We start from the raw sequence: 25,377 nt of genomic DNA, 5'->3' as shown, positions 1-25,377 counted from the left end.
AATGCTTATTCTGAAGATACACCCATTTAATATGCGCGGTTTACGAGACAAAGTAAAAAAAAGGTGCTATTTTAAACAAGAGCATGACAGGCCAAATAAAATGCTATATTTAAAATTGGAGCATAACAAACGAACAAAAATCCATTTCAAACGAAAGCATTGCAAACCAATAAAAATCCATTTTAAAGTAGAGCATGACAAACAAAAAAAAAACCCTATTTCTAACTTAAGCATGACAAACCAACAAAAGTCAGTGAATCGGGATAGAGGGAAGGAATACCAAAGTCTAGCAGTTTGAGGAATGAAGCTCTTAGGGTAAAAGTCTAGGATCCTCAACATCGAAGTGGTGGAATTTTGCTGATTGTCGGAGGTATATACGCCGAGGGCTACAAGTGCGATGAGTTCATTAGAATGTATTTCATTAAAGTACTTGTAAAACAGGCACAGGTATGTAACATTGCGGCGATGGGACAGAGGTTAGAGGTTGGTTGATAGTGCGCGACCTATTAGATTGGAGACTCTTTTTGCGATCCCGTCAAAGAGGGAGGGACTAATGGTGGATGCACCAGCTCAAATGTGGCGCAATACTCCGTGCATTGGCGAATAGTGGCTTTGTAGAGATACGAGATATTATTAAGTTTGATTAATTTTCTAGCAAAGTAGAGGGAGAGCACTTTTTGCAGCAGCCTTTGCAATGTCCTCACTGTATTTGTTCAAATTAATGATCCTTGCTTTAATTCCTTGTCGCCTGCTTCCTTTATTTATTCATTTAATCGTTTCGTTTATTTCGTGCAGGTACGTCGAAGAATCTCTTCGTTGGCTCCTGACAAATGGCAAGATGGAAGAAAGCAAGAAAATACTGCGCCGTGCGGCCAAGGAGAACGGCGTTAACTTCGACGATATCTGGAGCACGTGCGTCAAGGAGTCAAGCGGGCTACTTCCGTCAGAAAAAGAGAATGACATCGACAAGACGCCGGAAGATATAATCGTTCCACCGGAAGAGTGTAAAGTGGGAATTAAGACGCTTATAACTGATGGGACGGCAAGATTAATGACTATCATTATATTGATAAATGGGTAAAAGGTTTTTGATTTTCCTTCTTCTTAAGCTACTATACATATAGTTCTCTCTCTTCCTCCCTCTGTCTCTGTCTCTCTCTCTCTCCACACACACACACACACACACACACACACACACACACACACACACACACACACACACACACACACACACACACGCACAAAACTACTTCATTTAGCCACATAAATTAATATATGAAAGTATAAATTTATGCGTAAACTTTAAGTATTTACTTCAACAGGGCTCAATACATAGGTAGAGCTAGGTAGTAAGTGCCTGCTCATTGGCTGATTAGGAAGGGTGCGGTGGAAACTAGAAAGCTGATTGGCTAACTAAACACTCAATATATATATATATATATATATATATATATATATATATATATATATATATATATATATATAAAATACTTATTTATATAGACAAATATTACATAGTCGCTAATGTTTAAGACAACTGATCGGTAATAACCAAAAGTCTTCGTCAGACATTATTAATTCATATATATATATATATATATATATATATATATATATATATTGTGTACAGAAAGTTGTTAGATGAGATAAGTCATTGGTACCCTCGGTTTCAAGCCCGATAATTAGGACCGTTTAGGATATCCATACCAGGCCCTTTTCAGCGAATATTCATATCCGCGAATGCAGATGAGTATTGGCTGAAGAGAGCTTGCTATGGATATCTAAAACGGTCCTAATTATCGGGCTTGAAATCGACGGTACCAATGACTTATCTAATCTAACAACTTTCTGTACACAAAATACAAAATATAAATGCGCTCTTAGTTTTCGGATTTTCCTTTTAATTGAGCACTCTGCTGGATTTGTTTTTCAAAAATAAAAACTAATCATATATATATATATATATATATATGCAGTTATATTTTGGAAAAAAGATTCCAGCAGAGTGCTCTATTATGAGTAAAAAATTCCAAAAATAAGAGCATATTATTTATATTTTTATTTTCAGAAAGTTTAGATGGGATAAGTCATCAGTACCGTCGGTTTTAAAGCTGATAATACGTAACCATTTTAGGTATCCATATTACGAGGGGCGTGCAATAAGTAATGCCCCCAACCCACTTCCAGTTGTCTGATCTAGCTGAAATTTTGCATGTGCAATAATTTATATCTCTATCGGTTATGTGGCAAATTACAGCTCTGAATTAATTGTGGTTTCTATTTTACAGGTGTTTGAATTGAGGTAGGTGTGAATGTTGAGTGGTGATCCGGTTTTTGTACCTGAAAGGACGCACACCACAGGAGACTTTTGATGAAATGAAAGAAACTTGTGGTGATAATGCCCCATCATATGACCTTGTAAAACGCTGGCATCGTGAATTCAAACATGGCCGGAAGTCTGTGGAAAGAGCTCCCAGACCTGGTCGCCCCCTTCTGCCATTGATAAGTGTTGTGGCCTTATTTTAGGGGTTCACAATATCAAACAGGAGAGTCTGTAAAGTCATGTCAACGATTAGGCTGGCATGGAATCTGATTAGAGAGTCCAAAATGGCTGCCTTTCACAGCGATGGGAGAGTCCATGTGAAGACAGGAATAGGGGTGTCAGTTACCCCAGAACACCCCCCTCCGAAGATTTATTTCCCTGAAATATAATTTTTTCTCTTAGGGTTGACTTCCAAGGGGTCCGTCAGCTTCCTTTTTCTAGTGGAACGACGTATTTCCGTACTGGTTTGAGGAGGTTCCAGATCAAATGCCTCATATAGGAGGCCCATCGTCTCTTCTTCAGATGGAATTTCACTTGGCTCGTCTGAAGTGCGTTTGCAAATTTGGTTTAAGTGTTTCTTATGTGTGGAGTGTGGTCCTTCCACCATATAGACCATACGACCGATCCTGTTAATGATCGTTCCCCGGTCCCAGAAGGTACTATTATCTTTATGCATTTGGAAAAATATCTTTTCTCCCGGCATGTAGTTCTTCTTGGGTATCGTCAGCTTGGTGTGTTTTACCTGCTTTGGTAATAACTTATCAAAAACTGGCCGTATTTTCCTTGCAAACATTACTTCCGCTGGAGACATCTGGGATGGTGTGTTTTCGTTGGGCGTTATGCGGTACACCTGAAGAAATTGTTGTAGGGCTTTTTCGGATGGCGTGTCCTTAGCCTTCTTCAAAGCTCTCTTCAGTGTGTCCACAAATCTTTCCGCCTGGCCGTTTGACCTAGGGTGGTATGTCGGAGTTGTAATGTGGTCCACTTGGAAGTCTCTAATGAACTCTTTAAAGTCCCCGGACGTAAACTGAGTGCCGTTATCTGACACTAAACAGTCGACCACTCCGAATCGTGCAAATAACTCATGAAGAGTTTTTATGGTGAAGTCCGTAGTTGGGCTCTTACATCTAAAGACTTCGGGCCACTTGGAAACACTGTCCACTATTATAAGGTAGTAGTGTCCATCAAGTGGTCCTGCATAGTCCACATGTATTCGTGACCATGGATAGTCGGCTTTGGGCCATGGACTGAATTGAATAGGTGGTGCTTTCGCCGCTAGAGCACATCCTCTGCATGATTTCACTTTTTCTTCAATGTCCTTGTCCATGCTTTTCCAGTACACGTATGAACGTATGAGGCTCTTCATTCTGGTGGCGCCAGGGTGTTCTGTGTGAAAATCCTTGAGGATTTTTTTATGTAGAGTCGCTGGAATAACTACTCTATCTCTGTATAGTAGAACCTGGTCACACACTGAGAAAGCTTCTGCTACTGGTTCATCCGATTCCAGTTTTGCTTTGGTTTCTTTTATAAAATCGTCACTCTCGGCTTCTTTTCTTATGTCGTAAAGGGTAACCGGAAGTTCTTTCACTGTGTTACATAGATTCAAACTGTAGTCCTTCTCTGATTGAAGTGATGCGATAACAGGATCCTCAAGCGGTTTTCCAGTTTTTGGTATTAACCGGGATAGGCCGTCAGCATGTCCTAACTTCTTTGATGGTAGAAACTCCATTTCGAAGTCGGTATTGAGTAGGATTGTTCCCCATCTTTGCAGTCTGTTTGCCGTATGTGTAGGCAATCCTTTTCTTGAACCAAAGATAGCGATGGGCGGCTTATGGTCCGTTTGAAGCTTAAAATGTCTTCCATGTAAAAATCTATTGAATTTAGTCACAGCGAAAATAATACTTAGAGATTCTTTCTCTATTTGGGAATAATTCTTTTCCGCCGGTAGTAGGGTTCTAGACGCATGTGCTATCGGTTTCGTTGAACCATCAGGCATTTTATGTAGGATGCATGCGCCAATTCCATATGCGCTAGCGTCACTAGCGACGATTATGTCCAGTTTCGGATTATAATGGGTCAGGAACAGTTCTGATGTGAGCGCGTTTTTTAGCTTTTCGAATGCAGTCTGGCATTCTGTGGTCCAATCCCAAACTTTGTCCTTTCTAAGTAGCTCGTTTAGGGGTGCACGTAAAGTATGCAGGTTTGGAATAAAAGCTTGATAATAGTTGGCTAAGCCTAAGAAACTTTGCAAAGTTGTTAAGTCATGTGGCTCAGGCATATTTCTTATCGCTGTGGACCTTTCAGGATCGGACCGTCTACCGTTCTTGTCTATTATCTGACCAAGGTATTTAATTTGGTTGGGGAAAAATTCGCATTTGGTGTCTTTCAGTGTGAAGCCATACTCACTTATTTTTTCAAATACCCGAAAAACATGTATTTTATGTTCTTCTATAGATTCACTTTTTACTAGAATGTCATCTAGGTATCCTATAGAAAAATCAAAGCCGCTCAACATAGTGTCGATTATTTGCTGAAAGATAGCCGGGGCGACCTTGATACCGAAAGCTAACCTATTAAACTTGAACAGTCCCCTATGGGTGGTAATACACAAGAGTCTGGAGCTTTCTTCTTCCACGGGAATTTGTAGGTATGCTTCGCTTAAATCTAGTTTTGAGAAAATGTTTCCTCCATTGAGTTTCGTAAATACTTCCTCGGGGCTAGGTAGCGGGTAGTGGTGATCCCTTAGTGCTGCATTCAACCCTGTCGAGAAGTCTGCGCAGACTCTAATATCCATTGATTTTTTCTTTACGTATACAGTGGGGGCAGCCCACTCACTGTAGTCGCATTGGGTCAGTATTCCTGCCTTGACGAGTCAATTTTTTGTATGGAGGCAAATGGTATGCTGCGTTTCCTTTTAAAAACCAGGGTGATGTTATCTTTTAATTCGAACTTCGCCTTCATTTTTGTGCAGCAGCCTAATTTGCCCGAAAAAACATTAGGAAATGACTCCATCAAGTCTTCCTTAAGTTTTTTTGATTCGGCTGTAGGGCTGTCTATTTTCTGACAAAAATCGCTCATGGGCGAGTCCCAGAGTTCAAATTGTTGAATCCAGTCTGTCCCGAAAAGATTATTTTATTTCTTTGACACAAACATTTTTAGTGTTAAAGTTTTGCCCTTCAATGTTACATTTGTAGTGACTTCGCCTTCAAACCTAATGCATTCTCCCGTTACCGAGTGAGCCACTCTGTTGGTTTGTCTCATTTTTGGTTTCCCAATTTTACACCAAGTATTATAGTTTATTATGGACAAATCTGAGCCACTGTCAAGTTGAAGCTTTACGTTTTTGTACCCAATTTTGACTATTACGTACTTCCGTACATTTTCATCTTTCCCTAGAATTCTCGTCGTTTTGACGTAACTCTTGCGAGGTCCTTTTACTCTGCAATGCCAGGCTTTGTGGCCATTGCGTCTGCATAGATCGCATTTACGGGACCGGTAAGGACAATCTTTCTGCCAGAGGAGTTCTCCACATCCTCGGCATGGGTAACGTGGTAAATCAGGCTTATTTTGGTATGTTTCCTGAGTATTGCGTTTGGTTTTCACTTGACTTTTTGGGAAGAACGGTTTTTTATTTTGCACTTTCTTGATGTATGATACATTTGCCTCTTCTATATTTCTGGAGTTCTGTTTCTCAGAAATAATTCTTTGGCATTCCTCAGCCAATTTTTGAAGGGTAATGTCCGGTTCCTTTTCGAGTGTGTTCAATGCCCTGCGTCTGATTTCAGCGTCCTTGGTTGAGACTAAACCTTGAATAAAAATCAAGACCTTGAAATTGTCGGCCGTTAACGAAGATAATTTAAAATTATCACAATGCCTGTTCACGACTGACGCAAATGTTGTGTAGTCTTGGTCTTCTTTGCGAGTCAGGTTTATACATTTCCATCTCTTATGGAATAAACTAGTTTTCGGGCAGTATAACTCCATTAAGGATTTTACAGCCTCGTCAAATGACAATTCGTTCGTGTTTTGGCAGTATATAATCCACGAACTTACTATGTTCCATGGCTCCCAATTTTTGTAGTAAGAGACGAACCTTCATCTGCTCGCTCCAAGTTTTACAATCAATTCTGAACACGTCGCCGAATCTGCGGAAATAGGCTTCAAAAGGTCATTCTTCATCAGGCCGGTACTGAAAAGTTTCCAACGCTGACCAGATTGCAGTTTGGGAAAAAACGTCCTTGTCTGACTCTCTACTGTCTTTTTTAGATATAACCTTAAATAATATTTCCAACTTTCTCTTTGCTTGTTCTTGCATTTCAAGTATTTGGGCATTAAATTGTGTTCTTTCTTCTTCTCTTTCTTCTTCTCTTCGTTTTCTTTCTTCTCTTTCTTCGAACCTTTCTGCTTCTCTTTTTCGTTTTTCCTCCTCCATTTGCTTTCTTTCTTCTTCTATTTGTTTTTGTATTTCGGAGAACTGATTTTGCTGCAACCGTATCATAGCAGCTATTTGCTTTGAAAGTTCTTCCATGTTGAAAAATAACTAGTCTCCGAATTTCTAGGTCTGAGAAATTTCACCAAGAAAAAAACAATTTTATGAAGATGATATATGAAATAAATATTCACACATGAGGAGGGACAGAAGGAAAAGAAAAAAAAGTTCCGTGCTGTATCTTAGCAGAAAATGTAATAAGACACTTAAAAAGTTTTTGTTTAATTTCCATGAAAGGAAAAAAGAATAGTGAATAACTGTACTATTTGTTGAAGTCAGAGAATTTTGCCAACATCAAAAGTATTTAAGAAATATCAGAGAGAGAGAAAAAAATCTTTTAAAGTTACCGTTTTTTTTCTCTTTTTTTTTTTTTTTTTTTTTTTTGAAGTCCATAAACTTTTTTAGTTTCGACTTTCAGTATTTTTCTAATTTCCTTTTGTTGTTGTTGCTGCTGAAATATTTTCCTTTTATAGAGTTGTATTTTTACAATCCTCGAATATGCTTTTATAGTCAGTACATATCCACATTGGCACGTTGGTAGAACTTGTTTCAATAAATAATTGTGGGTTAGATGCAAGTGTCTTATGCAGAGTCGGTTTAATGACTTTTCTGCTTCTGTTTTTATTTTTCTCGTTCACCGTAACAGAGAAAAAAAATGGTTGCTTGCCAGCTAACCACACGTGTGTTCAAAAATACAAAAGCGTAAATTCAAGTTCACCAATAACTTTTTTTTCTTGTTGTTGAAAAAAAGAAGTAAACTTGTTGAACTTTTTAAAGTTGAATCAGAAAAATAGGAAACACGTGTGTTCAAAAATACAAAAGCGTAAATTCAAGTTCACCAACAACTTTTTTCCAGCATAGAATGTAATCTATTTCGTTTTAAAACAAGAAATTGATTAGGACAGCAATATATATTTTTTTTCTACTCACAGTTTTGGTTTGGCGATAACTTTCTTTCTTTTTTCTTGTTGTTGAAAAAAAGAAGTAAACTTGTTGAACTTTTCAAAGCTGGTAGAAAAATTTAAAGTTGAGTCAGAAAAATAGGCGTTTTCGATTATTAGTCTAAAGGAAAGGGTCCTTGTGAGGTTTTTTCATTCCTACGTCGCCAAATGTTGTGGCCTTATTTTAGGGGTTCACAATATCAAACAGGAGAGTCTTTAAAGTCATGTCAACGATTAGGCTGGCATGGAATCTCTGATTAGAGAGTTCAAAATGGCTGCCTTTCACAGCGATGGGAGAGTCCATGTGAAGACAGGAATAGGGGGTGTCAGTTACCCCAGAACAATAAGGCATCTATCCGTCAAGTTGAGGCTGCCATTTTGGAAGATCGGCGCATTACTATTCGCCAAATAACCCAAGATGTCAAAATTAGTACAGGATCTGTGGAAACTATCATTCATGACCATTTGCATATGCATAAGGTGTCTGCCAGATGGATTCCCAGGTTGCTCACACAAGTGAGAACGCGTCGAGTGCTTGAGGATGAATTTGAAGATGTGCCAAGAAGATGAGTCAAACCTTTTCAAAAGATTGATTACACAGGATGAAACCTAGGTCCATCACTATGATCCAGAGACCAAAGCCCAGTCAATGCAGTGGAAGCACCTCACCACCTCCAAAGAAGGCAAGGGTGCAGCTCTTCGGTGGCAAGGACATGCTCACAGTCTTCTGGGACCAGGACGAAGTAGTGATGACAGATTTCCTGGCAAAGGGCACCACAATTACAGGAGCCTATTATGCTTCACTTTTGAGGAAATTAAGGGAAGCTATCAAAATCAAGAGGCGGGGTAAGATCAGCAAAGGTACCCTCCTCGTGCAGGACAACGCTCTGGTCCACAACTCGCATGTCGCCAGATCAGAAGCACAGGCGTATGGTTATGAAATTCTACCCCATCCTCCCTACTTTCCTGACCTTGCACCCTCTGACTTTCACCTCTTCCCAGCCATGAAGTTGTTTTTGAAAAGAAAGCATTTCCCAGATGATACAGCCTTGATTTCTGAAGTCACGTCGTGGTTGGAGGACCAACCTGGGGTGTTCTATAAAAACGGTTTCCAGAGCTGCATCAAACGAAGGAAGAAATGCATAACTCTGAGTGGTTCCTATGTAGAGAAAGACTAATAACTGTGCCAAGTTTCGTTGCTCTACTGCTATGGGAAGTTTGTCAGGGGCATTACTTATTGTACGCCCATCGTAAGTGCACTTCAACCAATACTCAGAGATCAATATCGGCTGAAGAGAGCCTGATATGGGGACCTAAAACGGTTCCACATTATCAGGTTTGAAACCGACAGAACTGATGACTGTTCTAATCTAAACTTTCTGAAAATAAAAATATAATGTGCATATATATACATATATATATATGTGTGTGTGTCTGTGTGTGTGTGTCTGTGTGTGTGTCCGTTTACTTGCTATCTCATACGTTTCAGCCGAAAGATCGCTTAAGATTCTAAGCATGCTTTTAAATGCATGTATGTGTATATATTTATGCGTGCCTGTGTGGAAGCAGATTGCTAGTAAAACTAAATATTAGGATAAACAGACGAGGGCGTTTTTTAGAGGCGGCGAACTTTTAATTGCCAACTCCATTTTTTTTAATTGCAGATTTGCCAACTATCGTTTACTCTAAGTTCAGCTTGGTATGGAAATTTATCATAAATAAACGTCAATCAAAATAGTGTTTGCAAATGATACGATCAACTTACTGAGAGATACATTTGATGAACGAATAATTTCACCAAATGGTCCAGTCAACTGGTCACCTTGTTCATGTGATTAATTTCTTTAGATCATTTTATCGGGGATATGTAAAATCACATGTCTACATTTATAAACCAGACATAATAGACTACTTGGAAGACTACATTCGACACGTTATTAAATACAGCCTAATTTAATGCGTAGAATTTGTTATAATTTGACTTCTAACAGGACATATATATTCGAACGATAAAAATATCGCCCTAGAAAAGACGACATAATTCCATTTCCGTATCAGATAAAACGTTTTTTTGTTTTTGTTTTTTTGTGTGTCCATTGTGATAAAAACAAAGTTTCTGGCCAAGGTCATGGTCTTCGATGCGGTTTCAAGTGAGACCACATTATAGCTGCTCAAATCTTCGAAGTCAGCTTAAAAGTCAACACCAACGTGTACCTTGATGCGATGAAGAGTGTGGTGGTCCGCTGGTGCAATCAGGTGGCCGCTGGCAGACCCTTGGTGTTGCAGCAGAACTCGGCGCCAGCCCACAAGTTCAAAGAAACCAAGCTTGGCTTCAGAAGGAGGTGCTACGACTTTGTACCCTTGTTTTACTCCCTCCCTTCTCCCCCGACATGAACACGCTGGACCACTTCGTTTGGACATATGTCGAAAACATCACCAACATGACCTTCCACAACACCAAAGCTAGCCTGATCGCCGTCATTCACCGAGTATTCGTCGAGCTCCCACCGGCGCTTGTGGTAAATGCATGTTCCCAATTCCGGACAGGTATCGAGGCGATGATTGAGGCTGAAGGCGGCTACATTGAATAGATGTCAGATCTACTACATAATCAAAGTACCTGGATGTATTTTTTCAATAAGTTTCAAGCTGTAGTGTTAGTCTGCTTAGGGCGACGACTTTATCGTTCCACCCTTTATATATATATATATATATATATATATATATATATATATATATATATATATATATAGGTAGATTACTTGAAACCTTGCTTGTAAACAAAGTGTAAAAGTTTAAGAAGGCTATAGCAATGGAGGAAATCGGATGTAAAGGTAATTTGACGTATGGACAAAAATAGACAAATGAACGAAAGTCGTGTAGGTGTTTTTTTTAATAATCTTTGTATATCTATTTATTTTCTAAAAACTATTACAAATACAAATCAGTAAAAAATATCGGGAAAAATATAGCTCTTTCAAAAAAAAGGAGACTAAAAGACATTCTTTTGATTTCTTTGTTTTCGAAATGATTTAATTGAAATTCATTTGATGATGTGTATAAAGTGGGAGGTAAGACGCTTATGATTGATAGAACGGCAAGATTACTGACCTTCATTATATTGTGTAATGGGTAAAAGATTTTTGATTTTCCTTCTTCTTAAACTACTATACATATAGTTCTCTCTCTTCACATACATATCTATACTCCTATAAATACGTATTTCTTTTGTGTGTATTTATATTCATATTAAACACCCTCTTTCTATTAGTATTTATTTGTTTTCTAACCAAAGCAAAATGTGACACGAGGTCGTTTTTAAAGTGGAGTTAAATCAGCTCCCCGAAAAAAGGCAAAAGGGGCACTCTGGTTTGGACCAAAAATAATAATTGTCCCAGTATAGAGGGTTTCCCCTCCATTGACTGGGACAAATTACCTTAAGTGCAGCATCTGCAGAACAGATACTACACTTTGATCCCGGTCCGAAGGCCAAGAACAACAGGCTATTTATTTGCTCCACCACCGAGCAAATTAGGCACAAGGCCATTTTTTAATGTGAGGAGTGAAGGGGAAATGGGGACGAACTCCCCAGGCAGTAGGGGAGCTGGATATTGACAACTGATATGAAGGGTTGCCCCTACATTGACCAAGGTCTTATATGTGGGGTTGCCCCCACATATGGTCTTTGCTTGCAGTATCTGCCGGTAAGATACTACACTTTGATCCCGGCCCGAAGGCCAAGAACAACAGGTTATTTAGTGTTTGGCCCGGCCCTGGCATTATCTACTGCCAGAGCCTCATTTGAAATGAAAATGCCAATGAAAAAAAATATCGGGAGTAGGATCAACTATCATACTGGTCCTAGTCTAGCACCTAATAAAGTATTTTCCACTCGAAGTGGTTACAACCTAACTAACCCTACTCTAAAAATTTTGCTCAGGGCTGGGTTCCGTAGAACCTTAGCACCGCCTGACCAACACTACTAGGGTGGGAAAACAAACTTAAACCTAGCGCCTCGTCGGATGCACAAACTAATGTTGTGTACCCATCTCCTATCAAAGTCTATGCGATGTAATCTTTTCCAATCGCATCTGATCTTTACTTTAAGCTAATGCTTAATGTAAGCGACCAGATCCCGATCCGAAACAGATTCAACCCCATAGACAATGTTAAGACGTGTAACCCACGTCACTAACCTAGCTTCAGCTAGGATCATGAGAAACACCAACCGTTTTCCCCAGTATACGGCGGGTCCATGTTGTCGACGACGTACGCCAAATCAAGTGGCACCAACCTCTCGGGGTCGATGCGAGCCGTTTCCTTTCCGACGTACTCCCAGAGCCTCTGAACTCTGCTGCAAAGAAAAAAGGCGTAATCCCTTGTTTCATCCTCGTCATCCTCGCAGCGGGGGCAAAAGTGCACTATTCCTCCCTCTTGCAGTCCCTGGCAAGCACGCTGAAAAGTGGCAGCGCATTTTGGACCGGCATCCATGTCAAAGAGAATTCTGAATTATTTAAAAAGCTTTTGGCTGGCGCCCAGTTCCACTGAGAGAGGACCTCCTCCCTCGACATTTGCAGCCGCTCAACCAGCGGATCTTTTGCGGTACCCACCACTAAATCTCGATATAGCCTCTTCCTAGGCCGTGCAAGGTCACTGAACCCCGGCAATGCCCTAAGGGCGGCTCGGCATTCGGAGAGGAACTGCCGTTCCCCAAGAGTCTTCTGTGACCTTCAGCAGCAGGAGAGGATATGAGCTGTGGAAAAGCTTGCTCCACAAATTGTACCCAGAACAATTCCTCAAGCAGTGTCCGACTCAGGAACGCCAATCTTTTGGCATACTTATGACTTAACAAGTCAGGCATTCCCAAGCCTCCCTCGCTGAGTTTCTATGTACAAACCTGTCTACGGATATACGGCTTTCCCCCTTTCCAAAGAAGTTTATTAAGGAGTTGTTCTAACGCCTTACAGCAGTCCGCAGGAAGAGGAAGTACTGACAAGTGGTAAAGGATCAACAGAAAGACGTATGTTTGACACACCTCCGCACGACGCTTCAGGGATAAGCCCCTGTGAATCCAAGTCCTTACTGACGACTCGACCTTCGTCTGTACTTCCGACCAATTTTTGTCCAGCTGGAGTTCAGGCCCGAACCACACACCAAGAATCCTTACCGGGCCATCCGTCCAGCTGAACCCACCTGGAAGCGAGTTTACCCAGGTCCAGGCGCCCAACCGCAGGCCAACGAATTTGCTGCGATTGACTACGGCCCCTGTGACACTTTCATACTCAGCAACCGCCTCCATCACCGCTTTAATATCAATCCTTCGCCCCACAAAGACGGTAACATCATCAGCGTACGCGGACACCCTGGCGAATTTGCCACCAGGTAGAGGTATGCCGCACAGGACTGGTCTAGCCGCCTTGTCCCATAATTTGCGAAGGAAGGGCTCCAACGCCAGGACATACAACAGAGGTGACAGCGGACAGCCCCGGCGCACCGACCGAGAGATCCCAAAGGACTCCGACAACCTACCATTTACTTGTACTGCTACAGCAGGATCACGATACAGAATGGAAACTCACTTGCGGAAGTCCGGACCAAAGACGGCGGTTTCCATAACAGATTCCAAGAAACCATGGTCGACCCTATCAAACGCTTTGGACTGATCTAAATTGATCAGCGTGGCTCTTGTGTCGTCTTCTAGCCCTTCTATGACCGTGCGCACCAAGTGCAAGTTGTCTTGAATCGATCTCCACTTCACAGAACAAGTCTGATCCGTTTCGACCAAGTCGCCGATAACAACCTGCAATCGGTTTGCAAGAACGCGGGACAAAATCTTCAACTATGTGTTTAGCAGAGTGATGGGCCTATAATCATCTAAGTCCTTCCCGCCATGCCACTCTCTTTTCTTCAGAAGTGTGATCACTCCTTTGGTTACCTACCCAAGGAGGGATCCCTGAGCAAACCAGTGATTAAACACACCCGTCAGAAGAGGAACAAACATGGGCGACAGCCTCAAATACAGTTCGTAGGGCAGACGATCGAGCCCTGGAGATTTGTTATGGCCAACCTGCTTCAACGCAGTAATGACCTCACGCTCCGTAACCATCCCATCACAGATAGCTGCTCGAGCCGCAGTAAGTTGGGGCGAGCCAGCTAAATAGCTGCCAAACTCCTGGCCGCGAAGACTGGGTAGTTGGGCAAAACGCTCCTCCAAATGTTGCTGAAACCCATTGCAAATTTCTCGAGTCGATACGAGAGTATGTCCTTCTAGGTGTTTCACCTTCCAAATATACCCATCCGGGCCGCGTTTTAAGGCGGACTTACGCTCAACAGCGTCAACGTTCACGGCTTCATTAGAGACTCTGTTTAACCTAGCTCTAACTACATGATCTTCGTAACGCTCGCTAGCCAAGCGCTGGAGGTCCCCCTTAATTGCTGCTATCTCTAGGGGGTCCCCACCAGCCACCGCCCGAGTCAGCCCATCATCTAGGTGCCTTTTGGTCCGTGCTCTAGTTAACACGAGGTGTTGGCTATATTGGATGCAAAAGAGCCTAATGGTAGCCTTAAGTCTAACCCACCAGCTACTCCCGGTAACCGCCCCCACTAACTCCCGCTGAATTAGTGCTGTCAGCTGTTCCCGGAAGTCGTTCATCCCCAGTAAGGAGGCGTTCAACTTGCAGTAGCCAGCCAACCTAGGCTTATTACCTACTCTCAAACGGGCCATTACTAATTTATGGTCCGAATGACCTAGCCAGTGGAACGTGGGACAAGATAAGAAATCTATGTAGCTTCTTCTAACTAACATCCCATCCAAGTAGGTACTTGAACAGGAGGCCACACTTTTTTGCCACGTCCTCATCTCCCTCCCCGAGTTATCCAGACGGAATATGTCGACAAGATTGCACGAGACCATCAGGTCAGACAGGCTGCTTTCACACCTCTCCGACCCTCCACCCCCCGACCTTATCTATCTTGGGGTCCAGCTCAACCTGCAGAAAAAGGGGAACTCTCCCCAGCGATATCGGGCGCGTAAACAGTCAAAATCCGGAACTTACCGCTTTTAACGGCAACATCGACCACGACCAGCCTTCCATGAGTGTCCGCGTGAACTACAGTAACCTTCGCAGCTAGGGCGCGACTCACTAGCACAGAAACCCCACGACTACGAGAATTGCCATATGCTGAGTAAACGTCAGTCGTTCACCAGCATATCGCAATCCCCGGGCCCAACTAAGTGGGTCTCCTGAATCGTAGTTATATCTACCTCAAGGTCACGAGATCCCTCAGCACGCGAGCAGCCTTGCTTCAGGATCTCATGCCCCTCGCATTTAAACTAGCTAGATTTAAGGTTGTTGCCATAATTCCCTAACTAGTAATATTCATCGAAAGCGGGTCTAAAAACCTGAGCATTCTGTGTTAACAATTTAAGAGAGTTCCGTCAACGTAAGGAATATTTATAAACATATTTTAATGTTTTCCGTTATTTTGTGCTTGAGGAATATTCGATTATGGGATGTGTAGTTTATATAAAAAGTCATTTAATAGTTATCGCCTCAAATTTCGTTTTAATTTCGGTTCGCTGAAATTATTTCAAGTAAAGAGAATTAAAAACTATTTCAACACAAAATAAAACATGAACTGAACTTTTATTGACCATGGTAACATTTATTTCTTGTATATCTATTTTTCGGGTAGTCGTTTGTTGGCTTTTCTGCTAAACACTCTTACTAAATAATATCGACGAAATATCGAAAAGCAAAGAAACAAAAAAAGTTTTGAAAAATAATGAAGCTTTACTTACTTTATTAAAATAATCCGAAACAGCAAAATGGAATATTAAAAAAATAAACACGCAATTACTTTAGTTTTTTAAAGTAAAGAATCAATATAAATATAGATAAGAAGAAAATGGCGCTCTTTTCAAGCAGAACAGCTTCGTTTCAGCTTTACAGTATTGCACGGTGTAGTATTGCGCCGTCGGGTTCAGGGTTGTACTATTGTCATGTAAAGAACATGCAGAAAGGGTTGTAATCAACTGAATTCACTGACAAAAAAGCTTAAACAGATATATAAATAAAAATAAAAAGGTTATGCAAATGGTTTTAAAAAGACACGTAATCACGTGAGCAGGATTTTTTCCTTCTTTTGACACGATAACAAGTAACGTTCTTATTTTTTATTATTTATCTATTTTCAAAAGAGTGCCACGTGTAAGTGGAGAAGGAAAAAACAGAGTTATGTAAAATTTATGTCGATAAATGTCTAAAGTTCCGACTTTTGGGGGTTTTTTTTTTGGCTTTCACTTTAATAAGAACGTCAATTTATGAGGTGAATTTATTCGACACAATATGATTCAACTCAAAAAAATAAATAAAAGCTAACGTGAATTAAGATTAAAGTTAAGGTGTTATTGTGGACTCTCGCCCCTTTTAAAAAAACCTTGTTCAACATTGTGACATATTTACATTCTTAGGAGGTCACAATTTTATTATACCATCCCTATTAAAGTTGAAACATACTTATAAAAGTATTCTTATGTACATCTATATCAAAAACCCTTGTAAACGTTTTTTTTTCCATACTTTGGGGGCCAGGCACAAACGCAGATCCCACAATTTTTATGAACCACCGTTCTGCCAGATCAAACATACCCATTCCTGATCCTCGTACATCTTCTATCATTATATGTAATCAGCTTTTTAAAATAGTCAATCATGTAAGAGCCTATTCGTGACCACACACACGCGCGCGCACACACACACACACACACACACACACACACACGGTCAGCTTTATATTATAGATATATATATATGTATGTATGTTGGATACGGTCCTTGCTAATGAAGCCAGAGATGGCTTCTGTTGCTGGTTTCGAATCTATCGACTGATGTTAATCGTAACACCCTGCACTGAAGGTTCCCGAAAGGATAAAACACTAGTGTATGTAGGTATTTAATAATTATGATAGTAAATATGTCAGCCACTTTAAGAAACTCGTTTCTTATCGTTGAGCACCTTCAGTTAAAATTAAGTCAGTCAATTTAGCTCTTATACACAGATCATCACATAATTAGATCACTCTGACTGGTGTAAAACAAAACATTTAAAAATAAAATGTTTAAATTTCAACGTTATTTCCCGCGGTTAACGGTAGCCGAATAGATACAGTATTTGCTAATGAAGCCGGAGATGGCTGGTGTCGCTATGTTCGAATCTATCGACTGGTGTTAATCGGGAGACCCTGCACTGAAGACTCCCGAAAGGATAGAACGCAAGTGACTGTAGGTATTTAATAATTATTATAGTAAACAATTATATATATATATATATATATATATATATATAATTATTTTTTTTTTACTATAATAATTAAATACCTACAGACACTAGTGTTTCATCCTTTCGGGATTCTTCAGTGCAGGGTGTCACGATTACTACCAGTCGAACGATTCGAACCCCGCGACACGAGACATCTCTGGCTCGATTAGCGGAGGCCGTATCCATTCGGCTACTATTAACCGTTTGAAATAGCGTTGAATTTTAAACATTTTAATTTAAATGTTCATTACGTCAGACAGACAGTGATCAAATCGTTATACGATGATCTACGCATATATATATATATATATAATATATATATATATCATACTTTTTTAATTTTCAGAAAGTTTAGATGAGAACAGTCATCGGTACCGTCGGTTTCAGACATGATAATATGGAACCGAAGTTCTAAAAATCACTTATTTTGACTTTATTAATTCTTCGAGAAGTTAGTCTTTATTGATTTGAATTAAATCAGATTTCAGAAAGAAATGTTCATTTCAAACTTTCTTACACGCATTTCTAAACTAAGTCATTCAAGTCTAGATCCGAGAAAACGTTACAAATTCTTCCCTCTCTTGATCCATTCCGAGCAAAATGGTCCTGGATATGACCTTAAACTATATCCGTTGGTGAGGCCGCGGCTTGGGGGCTTTGGGGAGTATGGAGCCACCCTTTAATTGCCATTACTCCCAAGTCTACTCTAACCAAATCATTAAAAGAAAAGTACTGGAGAGAATATTTAAAAACACGTCTGTCAAGGCTGGATGAATCCAAAAAATTCTTTTCTTTTAATGATTTGCAATTCATTCTATTTGCGGTTTTTTCCAAGGAACTCTGCCTTTTGGATTATTTTGAACCATTTGGAATTTACCCATTGGATTGAAATTTTAAATTCGACCGTTTTGGATTTTACCATTTTTGGATTTTTACCCTTCACCGGACTGTCCATTCATGTGAAATCTTTTTATTATTTTTCTTTTGCCTCCTGTTCCCCTTACCTCACCCTATTTTAACCAAGTAAGATCTGTGACTTACTTGTAGTTTCATTAAATACTTTTATATGCAAAATCCGATCCTGCATTTTTCTATTTCCTGCCCTCTGATGAGAAGGAGAGTATTTCTTCGAAACTCCGCGGATTAAGGACTATCCACTTACCTTGTGTTTCCTTTTTTAAAATTAAATATGTTTTTTAACTCTTTTTCAAGATGTCTTTTAACATGTTTTATTAATCATTTGTTCATATTATAAGCTCTATTTCCTTTTCGGTTTTATTGAGCTTTTACATCTGGCTGAGTTTATTTTACTTGTAAATATTAACTCTTTAATATTTATAATATATTTTAAGTTTACCATTTTGATTACCTTGGTAAACTTATTGTAATTTTTATTTTTATTATATATATATATATATATATATATATATATATATATATATATATATATATATATATATATATATATATATATATATTAGGTTGGTGCAAAAATAATGTCGTTTTTTTGACGTTCAATATGTCAAAAACCGACATTATTTTTGAACCAACCTAATTTATATATCTATAATATAAAGCTGAATGTGTGTGTGTGTGTGTATGGTCACGAATAGGCTCCTATATGGTTGACTATTTTAAAAACTAATAATATATAATGATAGAAGATGTATCAAGACACAGGAATGGATATGTTAGATCCTGCAGAACGGTGGTTCATTCAAATTGTGAGGTCTGCGTTCGCGTCTGGTCCACAAAGTATGGGAATAAAAAATTTAAAAATTAATAAAAACGTTTACAAGTTTTTTTGATATAGATGTACATAAAAATACCTTGATAATATGTTTTAACTTAAATAGGGATGGTATAATAAAATTGTAGGGCCTGCGTTCGCGCCTGGCCTCCATAGAATGGAAATAGGCACACGCTTTAATAAAGACTTTTCATATCTATCTGCGTAAGTATACTTTGATAATTATGTTTCAGTTTGAAGAAATATGGTATGATAAAATTATGGGGTGTTCGTTCGCGCCTGACCTCCATAGAATGGAAATATGTCACAAAGTTTAACAAGGTTTTTTAATATAGATCCACAGAATATTGTGATAAGTGTTTATCTATTTTATTTTTACTTTCATCATATTTTGCTTTGGTTTTGATATCTCCAAATTCGAAGCTATCTCTTTACAACCCTTCCTTTTCATAAGCTATCATACCTTAATAAATCAAAGTCCATTTTCTGCAGGCTGTTTTTGAACCCAGTCAACGACGGGTACTTTTGCTAGTATATATATATATATATATATATATATATATATATATATATATATATAGTCTATTTATTTATATAAACATTATTGGCTACATACGTGCATACATTCTGCTGCAACTCGTTTTGAGAAACAGCGTCTTCCGGTCAGACGTTTATTTGCCTGTCGTTGAGCACTGTTTGATAAACATCGGAGTTTCAGTGAATTTACATGTAAAAAACTAAAATAATACCATGATTATGAACACACACACACACACATACACACACGCACAAACACACACACACACACACACACACACACATATATATAAAATCAATAGTAGGTTCTTTGATAAGACAGAGGCGCATGCGAAATTAATGTGTATGCTTGGAGCACAATTGAACCATGACACTTGCATTTTCAACTTTAATTGGTTCCCGACTTGAGCAGACAATACATCGATTTGATTAAAAAAAAAATGGATGGTTTCGCCAATTTCGATAACAATAAATTATTGGAAATGTGAAACATTTATTGATCCTCATTCAATTTCAGGCAACGTCGCGTCTCCCTGCTAGTTAATATATATCGCTAGTATATATATATATATATATATATATATATATATATATATATACATATATATGTAGTAAACTAGCTCTACCTACGTATTGAGCACTGTTGAAGTAAATACTTAAAGTTTACGCACAAATTTATACTTTCGTATATTAATTTTATGTGAGTAAATGAAGTATATATATATGTATATATATATATATATATATATATATATATATATATATATATATATATATATATTAAAATTAGCAATCCCACAACCATGGATTGGGCATTTATTTTCTTTAATGTTCTCATTGTATAATTGTAGATTAATGAACAGCCTGACGTACAACATGTTTTATATGACGGCAGCTCAACTATCCGGAAGTTATTATCTAAATTACTTCCTCACGGCTTTGATGGAAGTCGTCGGCAATCTCTTCATGTTTTACATGATTTTCAAGTAAGTTTCCGAAAACAAATCGACGAAATACTACTGCAGTGTTATTTATTGGGACCCTACGCTGTTATGTAGAGATTATGTTAACTAGTCTGAATTTAGAAAGTGTTTCATTAAGTACATGTCGGGACGGCCTGGCAGTGAACGGAAATAAACCCAGTCCACCTTGCGTGATTGATACGAGGGTCCAGAGGTTAGCTACATTAACAAAGCACGCTAGAAGCAGGTGTCGATGATATTACATAAGAAATTAGATCATGTGTTTGAGAATTTCTATGCAGTTTGCGGTGAGGAAGCACCCGGACGCGATGTGCCCAACAATGTAAAAATCTTAGATAAAAATTCCTCGAGACCGTTCTACCTTTTAGAAGTGATTAATCTTATCCTCCTTTGAAACCGCCAGGGTAGTTCGGGTATAAGAACGATACGCAATAAAAATTCTGTTTTAAACTCGGAAAAATACCACAAAAACGTATGGAATGCTTCAGACTGCTTTTAGACCATCTTGCATGAATCGAGCATCAGTTTTTGAGTTGCATAAGAGATGTGGGAGGAGTAAGGAAGTCAGAATACCAGAGTTGATTGGCCAAATAAAGAATTTCATGGAAAAGACAATAAGCGTAGAGTTTGATGTGAGTATGGGAACAGTGCACACAATTAACGTGAGTAATTGTGCAAAGTTTGTCTCAAGGGTGCTTAAAGAAGATCATTAAGAAGGAAGATGCCTTGACAGCAGGGAGATGGGCGAGCTGATCAATTCAGATCCTGCACTTCTATATGCTCTGGTGACCTGCCATGAAAACTGGTTCTACTGCTTTGAGCCAGAAACCAAGAGACAGAGTTCTCCATCGAAGCATGTTAGTTTTCCCAGACCCAAGAAGGCCAGACAGAGCAAATCCACCCAGAAACTTATGATGATCCCTTTTTCTGACAGAACAGACACTCAACAAGGAATACTATGTTGAGGTTTTAACTCCATCCTTGTCACAGACTATTTGATGAAGATGGGCATCAAAACAGTTCCTCACCCTCCCTATAGTCCAGACTTTGTTCCATATGACTTTTGGTTGTTCTTTAAGCTCAAGGAAAACCTTTAAGGCTGCCGTTATGAAACAATTGAAGAGATGGAAGTGGTTTTGACGAAGGTCATTGACATGCTCACAAAAGAGGACTTCCATGGGGCCTTCCAGAAGTTGTTACAAGTGCATTGCAGCCGGGGGAGATTACTTTGAAAGGGATTAGGGTTTCATGTATATACTATCAATAAACCTACTCCACACGAAAAAGCCTGGAAACTTATTGAAGGCACCTCATATACACCAGGTATTCAAGAGTGATAACTAATGAATTTAACGAGATTATTAAGAGTGCTCAATAAAAGAAAAGTAAGGTATGCATTTATTAATATAAAGAAATGTACATGTTCGTGACACTGGACATGCGAATGTTTCGGTCAAATGGTCGGCTAAAACCAGAAATCCTCTATAGTATCAGACCTGACGGAATGGTCAATTGTAGGTATAGAGCGTTTCATACCCTCGAAAAAGTTCCAGCACAAACCTAACAGCCAGCCATGGTTCTCTCCAGAATGTGCTGCTGCCATTGCACATAGAAATCACTTTTTCCGTTGCTTCCAACGTAATAGAGGTACTGAGACTAAAACTGCTTTTAGGACTACCAGCAACCACTGTAAAAAAAGTTATAAAGAACACAAGAGAGTTATATGCTCAGTCCGTTAAGTCCAAAGTAGCTGAGCAGCGACTTGGTTCTCACCAGATTGGCAAATACCAAAGAGAATCCTGAACAGAAACGTGTGCTCTATTCCAACTATCATCAATGGACCTGAGGTAATCTCGTTAGCATCAGACAAAGCCAAACTCTTTGCCAAGAACTTTGCAGCCAATTCAACCCTTTGCTACCAAGGCCACCAACCTCCAATATTTCCTTCTGTATCAGAAAACACGCTATGTGATATACAAATATCTGTACGTAATGTTGCCAAGCTAATCAAAAACCTTGATTTCAGTAAAGCAACCGGCCTTGATGGAATTCCAATAATAGTACTCAAAAGACTTCAACCAGGACTAGCGCCCATCCTTACAAAACTGTTTAAACGTTGTCTTAAGGAGAATTGCTTCCCATCACCCTGGAAAATCTCATCAGTATGCCCTGTATTTAAGAACTCAGGTGATCGCTCATCCCCTCTCAATACAGGCTAATAAGTTTCCTGTGCGTCATGAGTAAGTTGCTGGAATCTGTGTTAAATAGAGAAGTAATCAACCATCTCAGCAAAAATAACCTTCTTAGTGACACACAATATGGTTTCCGTTCTGCTAGATCTACAGCAGATGTGCTTACAGTTATATCTCATAGGATTAGCAAATCTCTCGACGGAGGCAACCTTTCTAGGGCAATTACTCTTGACATATCAAAGGCCTTTGATAGAGTATGGCATAAAGGTTTACTTCACAAGATCTCCAGCTACGGTATTGCTGGAAATGTCTTCTCAATTATTAAATCATTTCTCTCTGATAGGTTTATAAGAGTAGTGGCTGATGGATAGAAATCAGAAGTTCTCAGTATTAATGCCGGAGTCCCTCAGGGGTCTATCCTGGGCCCAACTCTATTCCTGATCTACCTTAATGATCTTTCAAATTACATCCTTACATCATTCGTAGACATTTATGCTGATGACACTACTATATAGGGTAGCACATCTAAGACCGTAAACGACCAAGTTCTCCCTGATTCTCTCTCCTCTGATCTTGAGCACGTAGTACAATGGGGAAAGGAGTGGCTGGCTACTTTTAATGCATCTAAACCAAGCTTTTATCTTTGCATCATCAACGCTCTGATCCCCATCTGGCATCAATTGAAATGAATGGCTCTCGTCTTGAGGAGGCCTCATGTTTTGACAAGTTCTGGGCTTGACTTTTACTCCTGACCCTAAGTGGAACACATACATTAAATCCGTTGCCAAGGCCGCTGGAAAAATGGTGGGATCCTTCTATCGATCCAGTAGATATCTCACTGCTGATGCAATTCTCTATCTATATAAGAGCCAGGTACGTTCAAGGATGGAGTACTGTTGCCACATCTGGACAGGAGCTGCTAGAAAGGAGTTATCCTGCCTTGATAGAGTTCAATATAGACTTCGTAGCCTCGTAGAGGTTGACCTTTTATCTTCCCTGCAACCTCTATCTCACAGAAGAGATGTTGCGAGTTTGTCTCTGCTTTATCGTTATTTTCATAGCAAGTGCTCGACTGAGCTCTTATCTATGGTCTCCCCTCGCCAAACTTTCACAACAGAAATCACTATCAATAATTTCCCCCACTCTTTATCTGTACCTAAACGTAAACGTAGATTCCATGAACAAAGTTTCTTTCTTAGAACTGCACGCCTATGGAATTGTCTCTCGTTTTCCTGCTTTCCAGCTGATTACAATATGGTTGTCTTCAAGTCTAACATAAACAAGTTTTTGATGAACCGTTCCGTATTAGTTAACAAATTTACCAAATCTCCATTACTAACGATTATTATATTGTCCAATTTCTACTGTACACTCTTTAACCCTTATCCTAAAGTGGCCTCTAGACCTTGATAAGTGGTGATGCCTATGTAAAAAAAAAAAAAAGAAACAAATCCTCAAATAAAATTTGAGTTTTAACCGACCATTTTTCCGAAACATTAGCCTGCCCAGTGTTACGACCATGTAAATTTATATATATATATATATATATATATATATATATATATATATATATATATATATAGATATATACATATATATATTATTTATATATATATATATATATATATATATATATATATATATATATATATATATATATATATATAATGTAATAATCGATAGAGAATTGTCTCCATAATAATAAATACGTAATTTGCACCAATTAAAATATCATATTTAAGCGTATTTTATGACCGGGCAACGCTGGGCGGCCTGCTAGATTACTGGCAATGCGAATTTTGTTTTGGAGGGTTAAAGCGTGTTTCTGAAATTTGGAGATGGGGATTGATAATTCGTATTATTTGGATCACTATTCTCATCTTGAGTGTCATTTTCACAACGTTTCGGTCAATGTAACTTCTAACCTACTTCAGGTGTTCCTTGTTGAACTCAGGAATCTTTTTGCCGAACTTGATAAGCTGCACAAAATCTCGGACAAAACCCTTTATTTAATCCACCGGATAGTATACTCCCGATTAACGTTATACACGTTTAAACATGCGTTAGCATGTAGACACCAGGCACCCAACACGTTGTAGCAGAGTACGTCGCAAGGAACATAAGCCAAGTAATAACTTGACGCCTTTTTTGTGTAACAATGACATTTATTTACGGGTACTTACCCAAATAAAACGTGATCGTGCTCTTTCTCTTTGATCTCTATCCTCTTGAACGTCCTCGCCTGTCTGTACACACGTTCTTTTTTATAATCTTTTTATTTTTCCCTACTGTGACGTCACTTCGTACACGGCCCGGAATTTTCATATGCGTATCTGCGCTCTGTTACACTCGTTCCGTCAACTGTGACTGTGTAGAAATCCTAATTGTAAAGCGAGTGCCTCCTGCACCGAGGATTGAACCACTAACTTCCAGAAGAGCGTAACTTTATGACGTGGATAATTTTTTTGTCTTACTTTCGTTCATCCCTAACAAGGCATACCACGACTTGGGTGTAATGTAAGGGACTACTCTTTGGGACCATGCATGCGATGTTGGTTCACATTATATTTAAACTTCTGCATATCAGTACAGTCAAGGAAGCAGGTAGTAGGAAGGGAATTCCAAAGTCTAGCTATTCAAGGGAAGAAACTATTAAAGTAAAAAGCTTTCCGGCATTTAGGAACCTCAACAGTGAAGGGGTGTGATTTTGTTGCTAAGCAAGTTTGTTGGGGATATGTACGTCGAGGAGTACAAGTGCAACGAGTTTATCAGAACACATTCCATTAAAATACTTGTAAAACAAGTACAGAGATGCAACATTGCGGTGATCGGACAGGGGTT

The 25,377-nt window shown here is 39.2% G+C and overlaps 1 protein-coding gene across 1 annotated transcript in view; it reads left to right on the top strand.

The window, feature by feature from the left end:
- LOC145256119 (solute carrier family 22 member 21-like) overlaps positions 1–25,377 on the top strand; it is an 81,672-nt gene that overhangs the window by 43,071 nt on the left and 13,224 nt on the right. The window contains exons 5-6 of the mRNA XM_080114705.1: positions 796–1,077; positions 20,213–20,347. Of these exons, the coding sequence (XP_079970831.1) occupies positions 796–1,077; positions 20,213–20,347 (417 nt within the window). The remainder of the gene's footprint in view (positions 1–795; positions 1,078–20,212; positions 20,348–25,377) is intronic.

This window comes from Euprymna scolopes, chromosome 32, assembly GCF_053919585.1.
Source record: "Euprymna scolopes isolate OS-2025 chromosome 32, ASM5391958v1, whole genome shotgun sequence".
Taxonomy (NCBI): domain Eukaryota; kingdom Metazoa; phylum Mollusca; class Cephalopoda; order Sepiida; family Sepiolidae; genus Euprymna; species Euprymna scolopes.
Note: the sequence above shows the minus strand (reverse complement) of the source record. Positions and strands in the feature narration are given on the sequence as shown.